The sequence below is a fragment of the Ranitomeya variabilis genome, chromosome 5, assembly GCF_051348905.1.
Source record: "Ranitomeya variabilis isolate aRanVar5 chromosome 5, aRanVar5.hap1, whole genome shotgun sequence".
Taxonomy (NCBI): Eukaryota; Metazoa; Chordata; class Amphibia; order Anura; family Dendrobatidae; genus Ranitomeya; species Ranitomeya variabilis.
Window position 1 is genome coordinate 689,541,296 of NC_135236.1, and position 14,631 is coordinate 689,555,926.

General features: G+C 47.4%; 1 protein-coding gene across 1 annotated transcript in view; it reads left to right on the top strand.

Annotated features, from left to right (window-relative positions):
• The first annotated feature begins 6,656 nt into the window (after window positions 1–6,656).
• Window positions 6,657–14,631, top strand: part of SLC15A5 (solute carrier family 15 member 5) — a 138,417-nt gene continuing 130,442 nt past the window's right edge. The window contains exon 1 of the mRNA XM_077263027.1: window positions 6,657–7,017. Within this exon, the coding sequence (XP_077119142.1) occupies window positions 6,657–7,017 (361 nt within the window). The remainder of the gene's footprint in view (window positions 7,018–14,631) is intronic.

The window sequence follows — 14,631 nt, forward strand, 5'->3', positions numbered from 1 at the left end:
CAACACTAGCCATCAACAACCTTGATCCTCCCTGTCCTGCCCTAGCCCTCGCAATTTCTGATCCTCCATGTCCACCCCTAGCCCTCACCAACCCTGATCCTCCCTGTCCACCCCTATCCTTCACCAAGCCTGATTTTCCCTGCCTTCCATTAGTTCACACCAACCTTGATCCTCCCTGTCCTCCCCTAGCCCTCACCATTCCTAATCCTCTGTCCACCCCTAGTGCTCACCAACCCTAGTCCTCCCTGTCCTCCCCTAGCCCTCACCAACCATAATCCTCTCCCTGTCCTCCCCTAGCCCTCACAAACCCTAATCCTCCCTGTCCACCCCTAGCCCTCACCCACTCTGATCCTCCTTGAGTTCTCACCAACCCTAATCTTCCCTGTCCACCCCTAGCCCTCACCAACCCTGATACTTCCTGTCTTCCCCTAGCCCTCACCAACCCTGATCCTACGTGACATCCCCTAGCCCTCACCAACCCTGATCCTACCTGATCTCCCCTAGCCTTTACCAACCCTGATCCTCCCTGTCCACCCCTAGCACTCGCCAACCCTGATCATTCCTGTCCTCCCCTAGCCCTCACCAACCCTGACCCTCCCTGTCCTTCCTTAGCCTTCACCAACCCTGATCCTCCCTGTGCGCCCCTAGTCCTCACTAATGCTGATCCTCCCTGTCCACCCCTAGCCCTAACCAACCCTGACCTACCCTGTCCTTCCCCAGCCCTCACCAATACAGATCCTCCCTGTCCACCCCTATCCCACATCAACCCTGATCATCCCTGTCCCACCCTAGCCCTCACCAATTCTGATCTTCCCTGTCCACCCCTAGTCAACACCATCCCTGATCCTCCCTGGTTACCCCTAACCCTCACCAACCCCCCTGGTCCTCCCTGTCCATTCATAGCCCACACCAACCCTGATCCTCCCTTTTCACCCTTAGCCCTCATAAGCTCTGATTCTCCCCTAGCCCTCACTAACTCTGATCCTCTTTGTACAGCTGGGGTCACACTTGCGAGTTCAATGCGAGAAACTTGCACGAGTCTCTCGCATCAAGTCCCGGAACTGCCGCCAGCACTCGGGACCGATTGAAAAAAAAGCACTAATTCACATGTAAGCTCAAACCGCCATCCACTATTAATAAAAATAGCTAATTCTGCTGCGATAATTTTGCGCGAGATGTAAGTTCCCATGGGGTTAAAGGCATAGATAGAGTGGGGAAGTGACCCGGGGCGGGGACTGGGAGCACTTTGAGGTGTGGCGATGCTTACTGGATAATAGAGTTGGGAGCTAGATTCCCTATAGGGCTGAATTATCGCAGCGTTCTCCACCATGAAAACTGCATATTTTCCTGCGGTTTCAAATGGTTGAAAGTTTTGCATTGCAAACATTTATAAAGGATAAATCAATATAGAGACAAGCAGAGAACTATTTTGCAAGATATTTTTTTTTTCCTTTTTTGCTTTAAATTATTTCTTTTACCATTTAGAAAGAAATCATAAAGTTGCTGTACTGGGAAAGTATTATTATTATTATTTATTTATGTAGCACCATTAATTCCATGGTGCTGTACATGAGAAAGGGTTACATACAGGGTTATAGATATCGTTTACAGCAAACAAATTTACAGTGATAGACTGGTGCAGAGGGGCGAGGACCCTGTCCATGCCGGCTTACATTCTACAGGATTATGGAGAAGAGACAGAAGATCGGGGGTGCAGCAGCTTGGGGGGTGGTGAGGCGGCAGAATGGTTATTGTAGGCTTTCCTGAAGAGATGGGTTTTCAGGTTCCGTCTGAAGGATAAGAGGGTGGTGGATAATCGGACGTGTTGAGGCGTGGAATTCCAGAGAATGGGGGATATTCGGGAGAAGTCTTGGAGGCGGTTGGATGAGGAGTGAATAAGTGTGGAGGAGAGTAGGAGGTCTTGGAGGATCGGAGATTAGTTCAGAGATATAGGGAGGGGACAGGTTGTGGATGGCTTTGTAGATCAGTGTTAGTTTGAACTGGATTCGTTGGGGAATTGGGAGCCAGTGGAGGGATCTGCAGAGGGGAGAAGCAGGGGAGTAGCGAGGAGAGAGATGGATTAGCCGAGCAGCAGAGTTGAGGACAGATTGGAGCGGTCCAAGAGTTAGCGGGGAGGCCTCAGAGTTACCCCGAGGCAGCGGATTTCAGGTGTGGGAGAGAGCGTAGACATGTCTTTTACAAACGTATTTTGTGTTAACAAGGAGGCGACAGTTTACGTAGGCGTCATGATTTCTGGTCGGCTGTCTCACAAGTGAATTCGTAATGAATGTGTGTCAATCATGACAAGTAACAGGTGTACATGGTGTCACTTAATGGAAGAGGTATATCGGGATGTGTTTTATGTATTGTTCATAGGCCTATGACATAGAACTTTGTTCGAAACCCGTCAGGCATTTAGGGGCTGCGCCCCCGCATGATGTTTTATTCTTGACATGAAATATAATATTGAAGATTTTAATGAAGAGACGCCTGGTGCTGGAACTTTTTTCCTTCCTTTGCTGCTACGAATGTAAGAGACCTCACCTTCATGAAAACAAAACTTTGTATCATCCAGTTTCCTCAGGGCATATTCCATGTCTTCCCTGTGAATAAACTCCACACATAATTGAGGAGAACCGTCCACACGTGGTGTCCTTCACATCCCATGGTTTCTGGATTAAATCCAATCCAGTGTTGGTGGTCTGGTATTCCATATAGAATGGTGGTGCAGATAAAGGTTGACCAGGTCCGGACATAGACATTTCAGGTTTAACCTCCACACTGCCCAGCCAGCACCACAGATAAAGAGTGAGACAGGCTGAGGCACCATTAAACAGCCTGGGGCAGGGCTGCTGTATGTATGTGTACAGCAGCCTATCAATCACAGTGAACACAGAAGGAATGGCATGCATAACCCAGAGCGCACGGCAACAGTGGTGGTCAGCCACATACCACCTGAAATGTCTATGTCCGGACCTGGTCAACCTTTATCTGCGCTTGCACCCCTGGCGCCATGGGAGTGATTCAGGAACACTTCAGGTACAGCTTGCATTTAATGTGGTCTTGCTTTTAATACATTTAGGAGGCCTTTATGGCACAGCGAATATAAAAAACGTAGAGTAGGACTGCCCCATTATGAGAATGCCCTGACGTGGCGGGATGGCTCAAAGAATTGATCAATTGTTTGCTAAATGTCTCATTTTGAAATACAGTTAGAAATCAATATGTGCATGTGCACTTTATGTATCGGGTTCTGACCATAAGCAGCGCTGGCTTCTCCCCTCTTTTGGTTCAATAAATTATTGCCATACTGTTTTACCTTCACCCTGTGTTGTCTGAGTAGTGTTCTGTCCATGGGGAGAGAGTGCGGGCGTTCAGTGGTACTGCGAACTGGTCCATATGGTCTTTCTAAAGACAGCCAGGCCAGCGGACAAGAGCACCATCTGACCCTGTGTCTCCACATTGAGAGAGAGAGTAGCAGGGGCCAGAGGAAGAGGCAGACAGGATCCGCAGGAGACCGGGGGCCAAGAAGGACAGAGGACAGGCCATTGGACTGTGGGCCGCGGGGGATGGAGGATGTGTTGGATGAGCGGTGGGGACAGAAGCTGCGTTGGACAGAGGTCATGGAGACCGGGTTGCAAGGGACAGAAACCATGCTCAATCATGGACGTCCCCCCTGGCAGATTAGAGCTGTTGTCTTCTCATTGGTCTTTTCAGACCATGTGATCGAAGTTAGGAGCTCTAAAGGATCATTTGTATTTACCCTCCTCAGCTCTCTAGACCCAATGGACTCTCTACTTAGTGGTTGGGGAGGTCTGTGTTCAGACTCAAGGAGGTAGGACTGGCGGTCTTTGCACAGAGTTGAGGGGGTCACAGCTCATTGTCCGGGGTTCTCTGTGTTCAAATTTGGGGGGTCTTGGTGTTCAGAATTGGGATTGGTCTCCATGCTATGTCGGGGGTCTCTGCTCAGTTAAATGGTATCTGTGCGCAGAGTCAGGAGGCGATCTTTTTGCTCGGAGTCGGGGGGATCTCTGTTCTCAGTCTTGGAGGTCTCAGCTCAGACTTGGGAGATCTCTGCGCTCAGTCAAAGGGTCTCTGTGCTCAGTTGGGGGAGTCTCTGTGCTCAGCATTAGAGAGGGGGTCTTTGTGTTTAGCGTAAGGAGGGTCTCTGTGCTGGGTCGGGGGGCTCTCTGTGCACAGAGTTAGGCCAGCATCACACTAGCGAGTTTTACAGACGTATGAGTGCAGAAAATACGTCCGTAAATTACGCATTACACACGGCCCAATGAATCTCTATGGGGCTGCTCCTATCAGTCGTATAATACGCATCCGTAATATACGGTATTGTACGGCCGTAGAAAATCGCAGCATGCTGCGTTTGTCAGCATATTGCGCAAAAAATACGCCAATGAAAGTCTATGGGGGCGAGAAAAATACGGATTCCACACGGACCAGCAGTGTAACTTGCGAGAAATACGCAGCGGTGTTCTATAGAAAAGCCGGGAATTCAATTGCCGGCTTTTCCTCTCTCCTTCACAAACCCGACATGATATGAGACATGGTTTACATACAGTAAACCATCTCATATCCCCTTTTTTTTGTATATTCCACACTACTAATGTTAGTAGTGTGTATGTGCAAAATTTGGGCGCTGTAGCTTGAAAAATGAAGGGTTAAATCAGTAGCTTGAAAAATAAAGGGTTAAATCGCGGAAAAAATTGGCGTGTAAGGAATTTTCTCCGCCAGATTGATAAAGCCAGTGACTGAGGGCAGATATTAATAGCCTAGAGAGGGTCCATGGTTATTGGCCCCCCCTGGCTACAAACATCTGCCCCCAGCCACCCCAGAAAAGGCACATCTGGAAGATGCGCCTATTCTGGCACTTTGCCACTCTCTTCCCACTCCCGTGTAGCGGTGGGATATGGGGTAATGAAGGGTTAATGTCACCTTGGTATTGTAAGGTGACATTAAGCCAGATTAATAATGGAGAGGCGTCAATTATGACACCTATACATTATTAATCCAATAGTACGAAATGGTTAATAAAACACACACACATTATTACAAAGTACTTTAATGAAATAAAGACACAGGGTGTTTTAATATTTTATTCTCTTAATCCACCGGAAGACCCTCGTTCTGTAAAAAAGTAAAAATAAAAAATCAACAATATCCCATACCTTCCGTTGTTCTGGCAGTCCCACGATGTAAATCCATCTGAAGGGGTTAAATCATTTTACACCCAGGAGCTCTGCTAATGCAGCTGTGCTCGTGGTTGTAAAAAGACGGGGAATGAATGGAGTGCAGGGGAAAGTCCTGTAGTTACCTTGAGTCGCGGTGATGCGCCCTCTGCTGGATGTCCTCATATGAACTCGAGCCTGGGAAAAGTTCCCTCGCTCGAGTTCATATGAGTTCATCCAGCAGAGGGTGCATCACCGCGACTCAAGGTAACTGCAGGTCACCCTGCTTTCCATTCATTCCCCGGGGTTTTACAGGCACGAGCACTGCTTTAATGATTTAACCCCTTCAGATGGATTTATATCATGGGACGTGACCTGAACGACGGAAGGTATGGGATATTGTTGTTTTTTTATTTTTCCTTTTTAACAGAACGAGGGTCTTCAGGTGGATTAAGAGTCTAATAAAATATTACAACACCCTGTGTCTTTATTTCATTAAAGTACTTTGTAATAATGTGTGTGTGTTTTATTAACCATTTCATACTATTGGATTAATAATGGATAGGTGTCATAATTGACGCCTCTCCATTATTAATCTGGCTTAATGTCACCTTACAATAGCAAGGTGACATTAACCCTTCATTACCCCATATCCCACCGCTACACGGGAGTGGGAAGAGAGTGGCCAAGTGCCAGAATAGGCGCATCTTCCAGATGTGCCTTTTCTGGGGTGGCTGGGGGCAGATGTATGTAGCCAGGGGGGGGCCAATAACCATGGTCCCTCTCTAGGCTATTAATATCTGCCCTCAGTCACTGGCTTTACCGCTCTGGCAGAGAAAATAGCGCGGGAATATGTGTGTGTGTGTATGTGTGTCTCAATGACATATATATATATATATATTATATATATATATATATATATATATATATATATATATACTGTATATATATTTTAATGAACATTTGAGCACATAAATCCATTAGATGTCGGTTTTGCAAGCCTGTGAGAAAATCTCGCAGTACGGATGCCATACGGATTACATACGGAGGATGCCATGCGCAAAATACGCTGACACACCCTGCCTACGGATGACATATGGATCACTATTTTGGGAACATTTCTGCGTATTACGGCCGTAAAAAAACGGACCGTATTTTCATACGCTGAGTGTGACGCCGGCCTTAGAAGAGGGTGTCTTTGTGTTCAGAGTAAGGGGGTCTTTGTATTCATTCCTGAAGGTCTCATCTCAGAGTTGGGGGGATCTTTGTGCTCAGAGTTAGAGAGGGGGTCTCTGTGCTCAGAGTAAGGGGGTCTCTGTGCTCTTTCTTGGAGGTCTCCACAGATTCGATGATGACAGAGCAGCAGGGTTTGGTGCAGCAGTAGAGTGTGACTTGCTGACGCATAGTGTCACATACATGTGGAATTCCTGGAGGACACTGAGGAGCTCACTGTCCACACTCCCTGGAGCGGGCACCATGCCTCTGCCACACTTTGTGCCCTTCTCTAGGTTCCATTCCTCACTCCGGGGCAGCAGCAGATCATGGAGTAAAGATGTTCATCTGGAGTCATCAAGGACTCAAGCCAGGAAGAGTCTCCAGCCCATCATCTGCATGCTTCTGGTGGAGCTGTGTGAGCGATTCACCTTCTTTGCCACTGTCTGTAATATGATCCTATTCTGCACCTTAAAACTTGGCTACCAGTACCATCAGGCAGCCATTGTTAACCTCTGCTTTGTGGGGGCCTCAACTTTCACACCAGTGCTGGTGGGATGGTCAGCAGAGCTGTGCCTCGGAAGAACCAGACTGGTTTATATCTGCACTTTCCTGCACTTTGCAGGTAGGTAACTAAATGTCATGTTGTATGTATGAAGAAGACATAGAGTGTACATGTGTGGATCTGGGGACAGATGGACTGATGTGTGGACAGATGGACGTGTGTAGGGTGGATGGCTTGTTGGATATTTGCAGGGCAGACAGATGGGACGTGTGTAGGTTGGACGGATGGGTGGACGTGTGTATAGTGAACGGATTGGAGGACGTGTGAATAGTGTACGGATGGGTGGAGGTGTAGTCAGTGGATGAATGGGCAAACAAGTGTACAGATGGACAGATGTGTGTAGGGTAGAAAGATGGATGAGTACATGTGTACAAAATGGATGGATTGGTGGACGTGTGTATAGTGGACGGACGGGTGGACGTGAATAGCGTATGGATGGGTGGACGTGTGTGTGCAATGGACGGATGGGCGGATGTGGTGAACAGTGGACATTTGTGTACATAGGACAGATGTGTGCATATGTGTGTGTGTTAGGGGGTACGGAGGCTAGTTCATGCCCCACACTCCTTGCCCATGTCCCTGCAAAGCTGGTATATCTGATATGGGATACTGTGGAATGCCATGTATATTTGATTTGTTTTATGATGCTGTCATACTGTGTAATACAGATGTTAATGTGTCAAGTAGATATAGGGAAAGTGTAGGATTCAGATTTGGCCCACTGGGGGGCCAGAATAGAGTGAGATAGGAATAAGTTAGCGCTTCCTGGAGTTAGAGAAGGCTGGGAGCCATGACTGGACAGTTTTGTCCCATAACGTTCAAGCTGGGGAGCCCAGCCATACAGGGCCTATGGGCTGATAGTCACAAGGTGGAGGAGGAATACAGGGCAGCATCAATATGGTAGCAGCTAATTTTGTGGGAACAACCCCAAACGTCCGATGCGAAGTGGACAGGGAGCTCCTGAAGTGGGTAAGTCTGACCAGTCAGGAAGCTGCGGTACCGAAGGCGATGGTACGACCCTGAAATATTCCTGGAGAAGTGAGGGACAGTACAGGGAATGGAATGGTGATATTTTGTGAAGAACCTTGTGCTGTTTCTGTGACTAAACTGGACGAGCTGAGTAAACGTGCTTTGTTGAAATTGGACTTGGACTCTGCCTGTCATTATGTGGATCACCAAGTGCACCACAGAAGGGACAGTGTGTTTATGAGATGGATGGCCAGGGTGCAACAGAGCAGCCACCGTTAGCCATGACTACCCCTCTGGCCTCACGTGTACAGTGGACAGATGGATGGACTTGTGGACAGATGGGTGGACATTTGTGTGCAGAGGATGGACGGGTGCAGTCTATGGGTGGACGTTTGTATACAGTGAACAGTTTGGTGGGTGTGTGTACAGTGGACAGATGGGTGGATGTGTGCATACAGTGGACGGATTGGTGGACATTTCTACAGTAGATGGATGGGTGGACATGTGTAGCGTGGTTGGATGGATTTGTGGACATGTTGATGGATGGGTGGCTGTGTGTATTGTGGACAGATGGGTGGATAGTTGTACTTGTTTACAGTGGACTGAGTGGAAGTGTGTAGCTTGGTTAGATGGATTTGTGGAAAGGAGAACATTGGATGGATGGGTAGATATGTGTGTATAGTGAACGTGTGTATGCTGGACGGATGGGTGGACGTGTGTAGAGTGGATTGGTGGGCAGGTGTAGCATGGTTGGATGGATTTGTGGACATGTGTACAGTGGACTGATGAGTGGAGGTGTGTAGCGTGGTTGGATGTATTTGTAGACGTGTACAGTGGACGGATGAGTGGAGGTGTGTAGCGTGGTTGGATGTATTTGTGGACATGTGTACAGTGGACGGATGAGTGGAGGTGTGTACAGTAGATGGATGGTTGGATGTGTGTACAGTGGACGTGTGTAGCATGGTTGGATGGATTTGTAGACATGTGTACAGTGGACGGATGAGTGGAGGTGTGTAGCGTGGTTGGATGTATTTGTAGACGTGTACAGTGGACAGATGAGTGGAGGTGTGTAGCGTGATTGGATGTATTTGTAGACATGTGTACAGTTGACGGATGAGTGGATGTGTGTACAGTAGATGGATGGTTGGATGTGTGTACAGTGGACGTGTGTAGCATGGTTGGATGTATTTGTGGACATGTGTACAGTGGACTGAGTGAAGGTGTGTAGCGTGGTTGGATGTATTTGTAGACATGTGTACAGTGGACGGATGAGTGGAGGTGTGTAGCGTGGTTGGATGTATTTGTAGACATGTGTACAGTGGACGGATGAGTGAAGGTGTGTAGCGTGGTTGGATGTATTTGTAGACATGTGTACAGTGGACGGATGAGCGGAGGTGTGTAGCGTGGTTGGATGTATTTGTGGACATGTGTACAGTTGACGGATGAGTGGATGTGTGTACAGTAGATGGATTGTTGGATGTGTGTACAGTGGAGGTGTGTAGCGTGGTTGGATGTATTTGTAGACATGTGTACAGTGGACGGATGAGTGGAGGTGTGTAGCGTGGTTGGATGTATTTGTAGACATGTGTACAGTGGACGGATGAGTGGAGGTGTGTAGCGTGGTTGGATGTATTTGTAGACATGTGTACAGTGGACGGATGAGTGGAGGTGTGTAGCGTGGTTGGATGTATTTGTGGACATGTGTACAGTGGATGGATGAGTGGAGGTGTGTACAGTAGATGGATGGTTGGATGTGTGTACAGTGGACGTGTGTAGCATGGTTGGATGGATTTGTGAACATGTGTACAGTGGACGGATGAGTGGAGGTGTGTAGCGTGGTTGGATGTATTTGTAGACATGTGTACAGTGGACGGATGAGTGAAGGTGTGTAGCGTGGTTGGATGTATTTGTAGACATGTGTACAGTGGACGGATGAGCGGAGGTGTGTAGCGTGGTTGGATGTATTTGTGGACATGTGTACAGTTGACGGATGAGTGGATGTGTGTACAGTAGATGGATTGTTGGATGTGTGTACAGTGGAGGTGTGTAGCGTGGTTGGATGTATTTGTAGACATGTGTACAGTGGACGGATGAGTGGAGGTGTGTAGCGTGGTTGGATGTATTTGTAGACATGTGTACAGTGGACGGATGAGTGGAGGTGTGTAGCGTGGTTGGATGTATTTGTGGACATGTGTACAGTTTACGGATGAGTGGATGTGTGTACAGTGGACGTGTGTAGCATGGTTGGATGAATTTGTGGACATGTGTACAGTGGACGGATGGGTGGACATGTGTACAGTGGACTGAGTGAAGGTGTGTAGCGTGGTTGGATGTATTTGTAGACATGTGTACAGTGGACGGATGAGTGGAGGTGTGTAGCGTGGTTGGATGTATTTGTGGACATGTGTACAGTGGACGGATGAGTGGAGGTGTGTAGCGTGGTTGGATGTATTTGTGGACATGTGTACAGTGGACGGATGAGTGGATGTGTGTACAGTAGATGGATGGTTGGATGTGTGTACAGTGGAGGTGTGTAGCATGGTTGGATGGATTTGTGAACATGTGTACAGTGGACGGATGAGTGGAGGTGTGTAGCGTGGTTGGATGTATTTGTAGACTTGTGTACAGTGGACTGATGAGTGGAGGTGTGTAGCGTGGTTGGATGTATTTGCAGACATGTGTACAGTGGACGGATGAGTGGAGGTGTGTAGCGTGGTTGGATGTATTTGTAGACATGTGTACAGTGGACGGATGAGTGGAGGTGTGTAGCGTGGTTGGATGTATTTGCAGACATGTGTACAGTTGACGGATGAGTGGAGGTGTGTACAGTAGATGGATGGTTGGATGTGTGTACAGTGGACGTGTGTAGCATGGTTGGATGGATTTGTGAACATGTGTACAGTGGACGGATGAGTGGAGGTGTGTAGCGTGGTTGGATGTATTTGTGAACATGTGTACAGTGGACGGATGAGTGGAGGTGTGTAGCGTGGTTGGATGTATTTGTAGACTTGTGTACAGTGGACTGATGAGTGGAGGTGTGTAGCATGGTTGGATGTATTTGCAGACATGTGTACAGTGGGCGGATGAGTGGAGGTGTGTAGCGTGGTTGTATGTATTTGTAGACATGTGTACAGTGGACTGATGAGTGGAGGTGTGTAGCGTGTTTGGATGTATTTGTGGATGTGTGTACAGTAGATGGATGGTTGGATGTGTGTACAGTGGACGTGTGTAGCATGGTTGGATGGATTTGTGAACATGTGTACAGTGGACGGATGAGTGGAGGTGTGTAGCGTGGTTGGATGTATTTGTAGACTTGTGTACAGTGGACTGATGAGTGGAGGTGTGTAGCGTGGTTGGATGTATTTGCAGACATGTGTACAGTGGACGGATGAGTGGAGGTGTGTAGCGTGGTTGGATGGATTTGTGAACATGTGTACAGTGGACGGATGAGTGGAGGTGTGTAGCGTGGTTGTATGTATTTGTAGACATGTGTACAGTGGACTGATGAGTGGAGGTGTGTAGCGTGGTTGGATGTATTTGCAGACATGTGTACAGTGGACTGATGAGTGGAGGTGTGTAGCATGGTTGGATGTATTTGTAGACATGTGTACAGTGGACGGATGAGTGGAGGTGTGTAGCGTGGTTGGATGTATTTGCAGACATGTGTACAGTGGACGGATGAGTGGAGGTGTGTAGCGTGGTTGGATGTATTTGTGGACATGTGTACAGTGGACGGATGAGTGGAGGTGTGTAGCGTGGTTGGATGTATTTGCAGACATGTGTACAGTGGACGGATGAGTGGAGGTGTGTAGCGTGGTTGTATGTATTTGTAGACATGTGTACAGTGGACTGATGAGTGGAGGTGTGTAGCGTGGTTGGATGTATTTGCAGACATGTGTACAGTGGACTGATGAGTGGAGGTGTGTAGCATGGTTGGATGTATTTGTAGACATGTGTACAGTGGACTGATGAGTGGAGGTGTGTAGCATGGTTGGATGTATTTGTAGACATGTGTACAGTGGACGGATGAGTGGAGGTGTGTAGCGTGGTTGGATGTATTTGCAGACATGTGTACAGTGGACTGATGAGTGGAGGTGTGTAGCATGGTTGGATGTATTTGTAGACATGTGTACAGTGGACTGATGAGTGGAGGTGTGTAGCATGGTTGGATGTATTTGTAGACATGTGTACAGTGGACGGATGAGTGGAGGTGTGTAGCGTGGTTGGATGTATTTGTGGACATGTGTACAGTGGACGGATGAGTGGAGGTGTGTAGCGTGGTTGGATGTATTTGCAGACATGTGTACAGTGGACGGATGAGTGGAGGTGTGTAGCGTGGTTGTATGTATTTGTAGACATGTGTACAGTGGACTGATGAGTGGAGGTGTGTAGCGTGGTTGGATGTATTTGCAGACATGTGTACAGTGGACTGATGAGTGGAGGTGTGTAGCTTGGTTGGATGTATTTGCAGACATGTGTACAGTGGACTGATGAGTGGAGGTGTGTAGCGTGGTTGGATGTATTTGTAGACATGTGTACAGTGGACTGATGAGTGGAGGTGTGTAGCATGGGTGTATGTATTTGTAGACATGTGTACAGTGGACGGATGAGTGGAGGTGTGTAGCGTGGTTGGATGTATTTGCAGACATGTGTACAGTGGACGGATGAGTGGAGGTGTGTAGCGTGGTTGGATGTATTTGTAGACATGTGTACAGTGGACGGATGAGTGGAGGTGTGTAGCGTGGTTGGATGTATTTGCAGACATGTGTACAGTGGACGGATGAGTGGAGGTGTGTAGCGTGGTTGGATGTATTTGTAGACATGTGTACAGTGGACGGATGAGTGGAGGTGTGTAGCGTGGTTGGATGTATTTGCAGACATGTGTACAGTGGACTGATGAGTGGAGGTGTGTAGCGTGGTTGGATGTATTTGTAGACATGTGTATAGTGGACTGATGAGTGGAGGTGTGTAGCATGGTTGGATGTATTTGTAGACATGTGTACAGTGGACGGATGAGTGGAGGTGTGTAGCGTGGTTGGATGTATTTGTGGACATGTGTACAGTGGACGGATGAGTGGAGGTGTGTAGCGTGGTTGGATGTATTTGCAGACATGTGTACAGTGGACGGATGAGTGGAGGTGTGTAGCGTGGTTGTATGTATTTGTAGACATGTGTACAGTGGACTGATGAGTGGAGGTGTGTAGCGTGGTTGGATGTATTTGCAGACATGTGTACAGTGGACGGATGAGTGGAGGTGTGTAGCGTGGTTGGATGTATTTGTAGACATGTGTACAGTGGACTGATGAGTGGAGGTGTGTAGCGTGGTTGGATGTATTTGCAGACATGTGTACAGTGGACGGATGAGTGGAGGTGTGTAGCGTGGTTGGATGTATTTGTAGACATGTGTACAGTGGACTGATGAGTGGAGGTGTGTAGCGTGGTTGTATGTATTTGTAGACATGTGTACAGTGGACGGATGAGTGGAGGTGTGTAGCGTGGTTGGATGTATTTGCAGACATGTGTACAGTGGACGGATGAGTGGAGGTGTGTAGCGTGGTTGGATGTATTTGTAGACATGTGTACAGTGGACGGATGAGTGGAGGTGTGTAGCGTGGTTGGATGTATTTGTAGACATGTGTACAGTGGACGGATGAGTGGAGGTGTGTAGCGTGGTTGGATGTATTTGTAGACATGTGTACAGTGGACGGATGAGTGGATGTGTGTACAGTAGATGGATGGTTGGATGTGTGTACAGTGGACGTGTGTAGCATGGTTGGATGGATTTGTGAACATGTGTACAGTTGACAGATCTTTGGATGTGTACAATGGATGAATAGGTGTACTGTAGATGGACGGATGTGTGTGGCGTGGACAGACAGATGGATGTGTTAAGCATGGATGGACAGATGTGTGTAGCGTGGACCAATGTTGATGTTCATCAGGCTGTAAATTAATGCAAAAACCACCTGTTTGAACTTATCCAATCCACAGCCAGACCGATTGTGTATAAGTATAGGAAATTTAAGACCATTATTACCCTTCCCAATAGTGGTTGACTGACAAAGATCACTCCAAAAGCAACTTGTATAACCAAATGTGAAGTTACAGAGATACCTAAGGTAACTTCTAAGCAACTAAAGGCCTCCCTCACATGAGCTAATGATGATGTCCCCGAGTCCACCATCAGGATGACACTGAACAATTATGATGTGCATGGCAGCCTGCTGAGTACAAAGCTGCTGCTCTCCAAAGTGAAGATTGCTGACCTCCTGCAGTTTGCTAAAGATTTCCAGGACAAGACCGGTCAGGAACAATGTTTTGTCCATGGATGTAGAAAAAATAGAGTTTTTTGTTTAAATGAGAAGCTTTGTGTTTGGAGAAAGAAAGATCCTGCATTACAGCAAAAAAGGATCCTACATATGTGATACACTTTCTTTACCACATGGGTTTTTTTTTTGCCTTCCTCTGCATCAACATGTTAGGGCATGTTAGGTTAGGCTATGGGTTGAACTAGATGGACTTAAAGTCTTCCTTCAACCTTAACAACTATGTTACTATGTTACTGTGGTAGTGCTATCATGGTTTGGGCCAGTATTGCTGCATCGAAGCCAGGACAGCAGCCATCATTGATGGAACAATGAATTGTGAATTATACCATAAAAATCTAAAGGAAAATGTCCGACCATCTGTACATGAGATGAATCT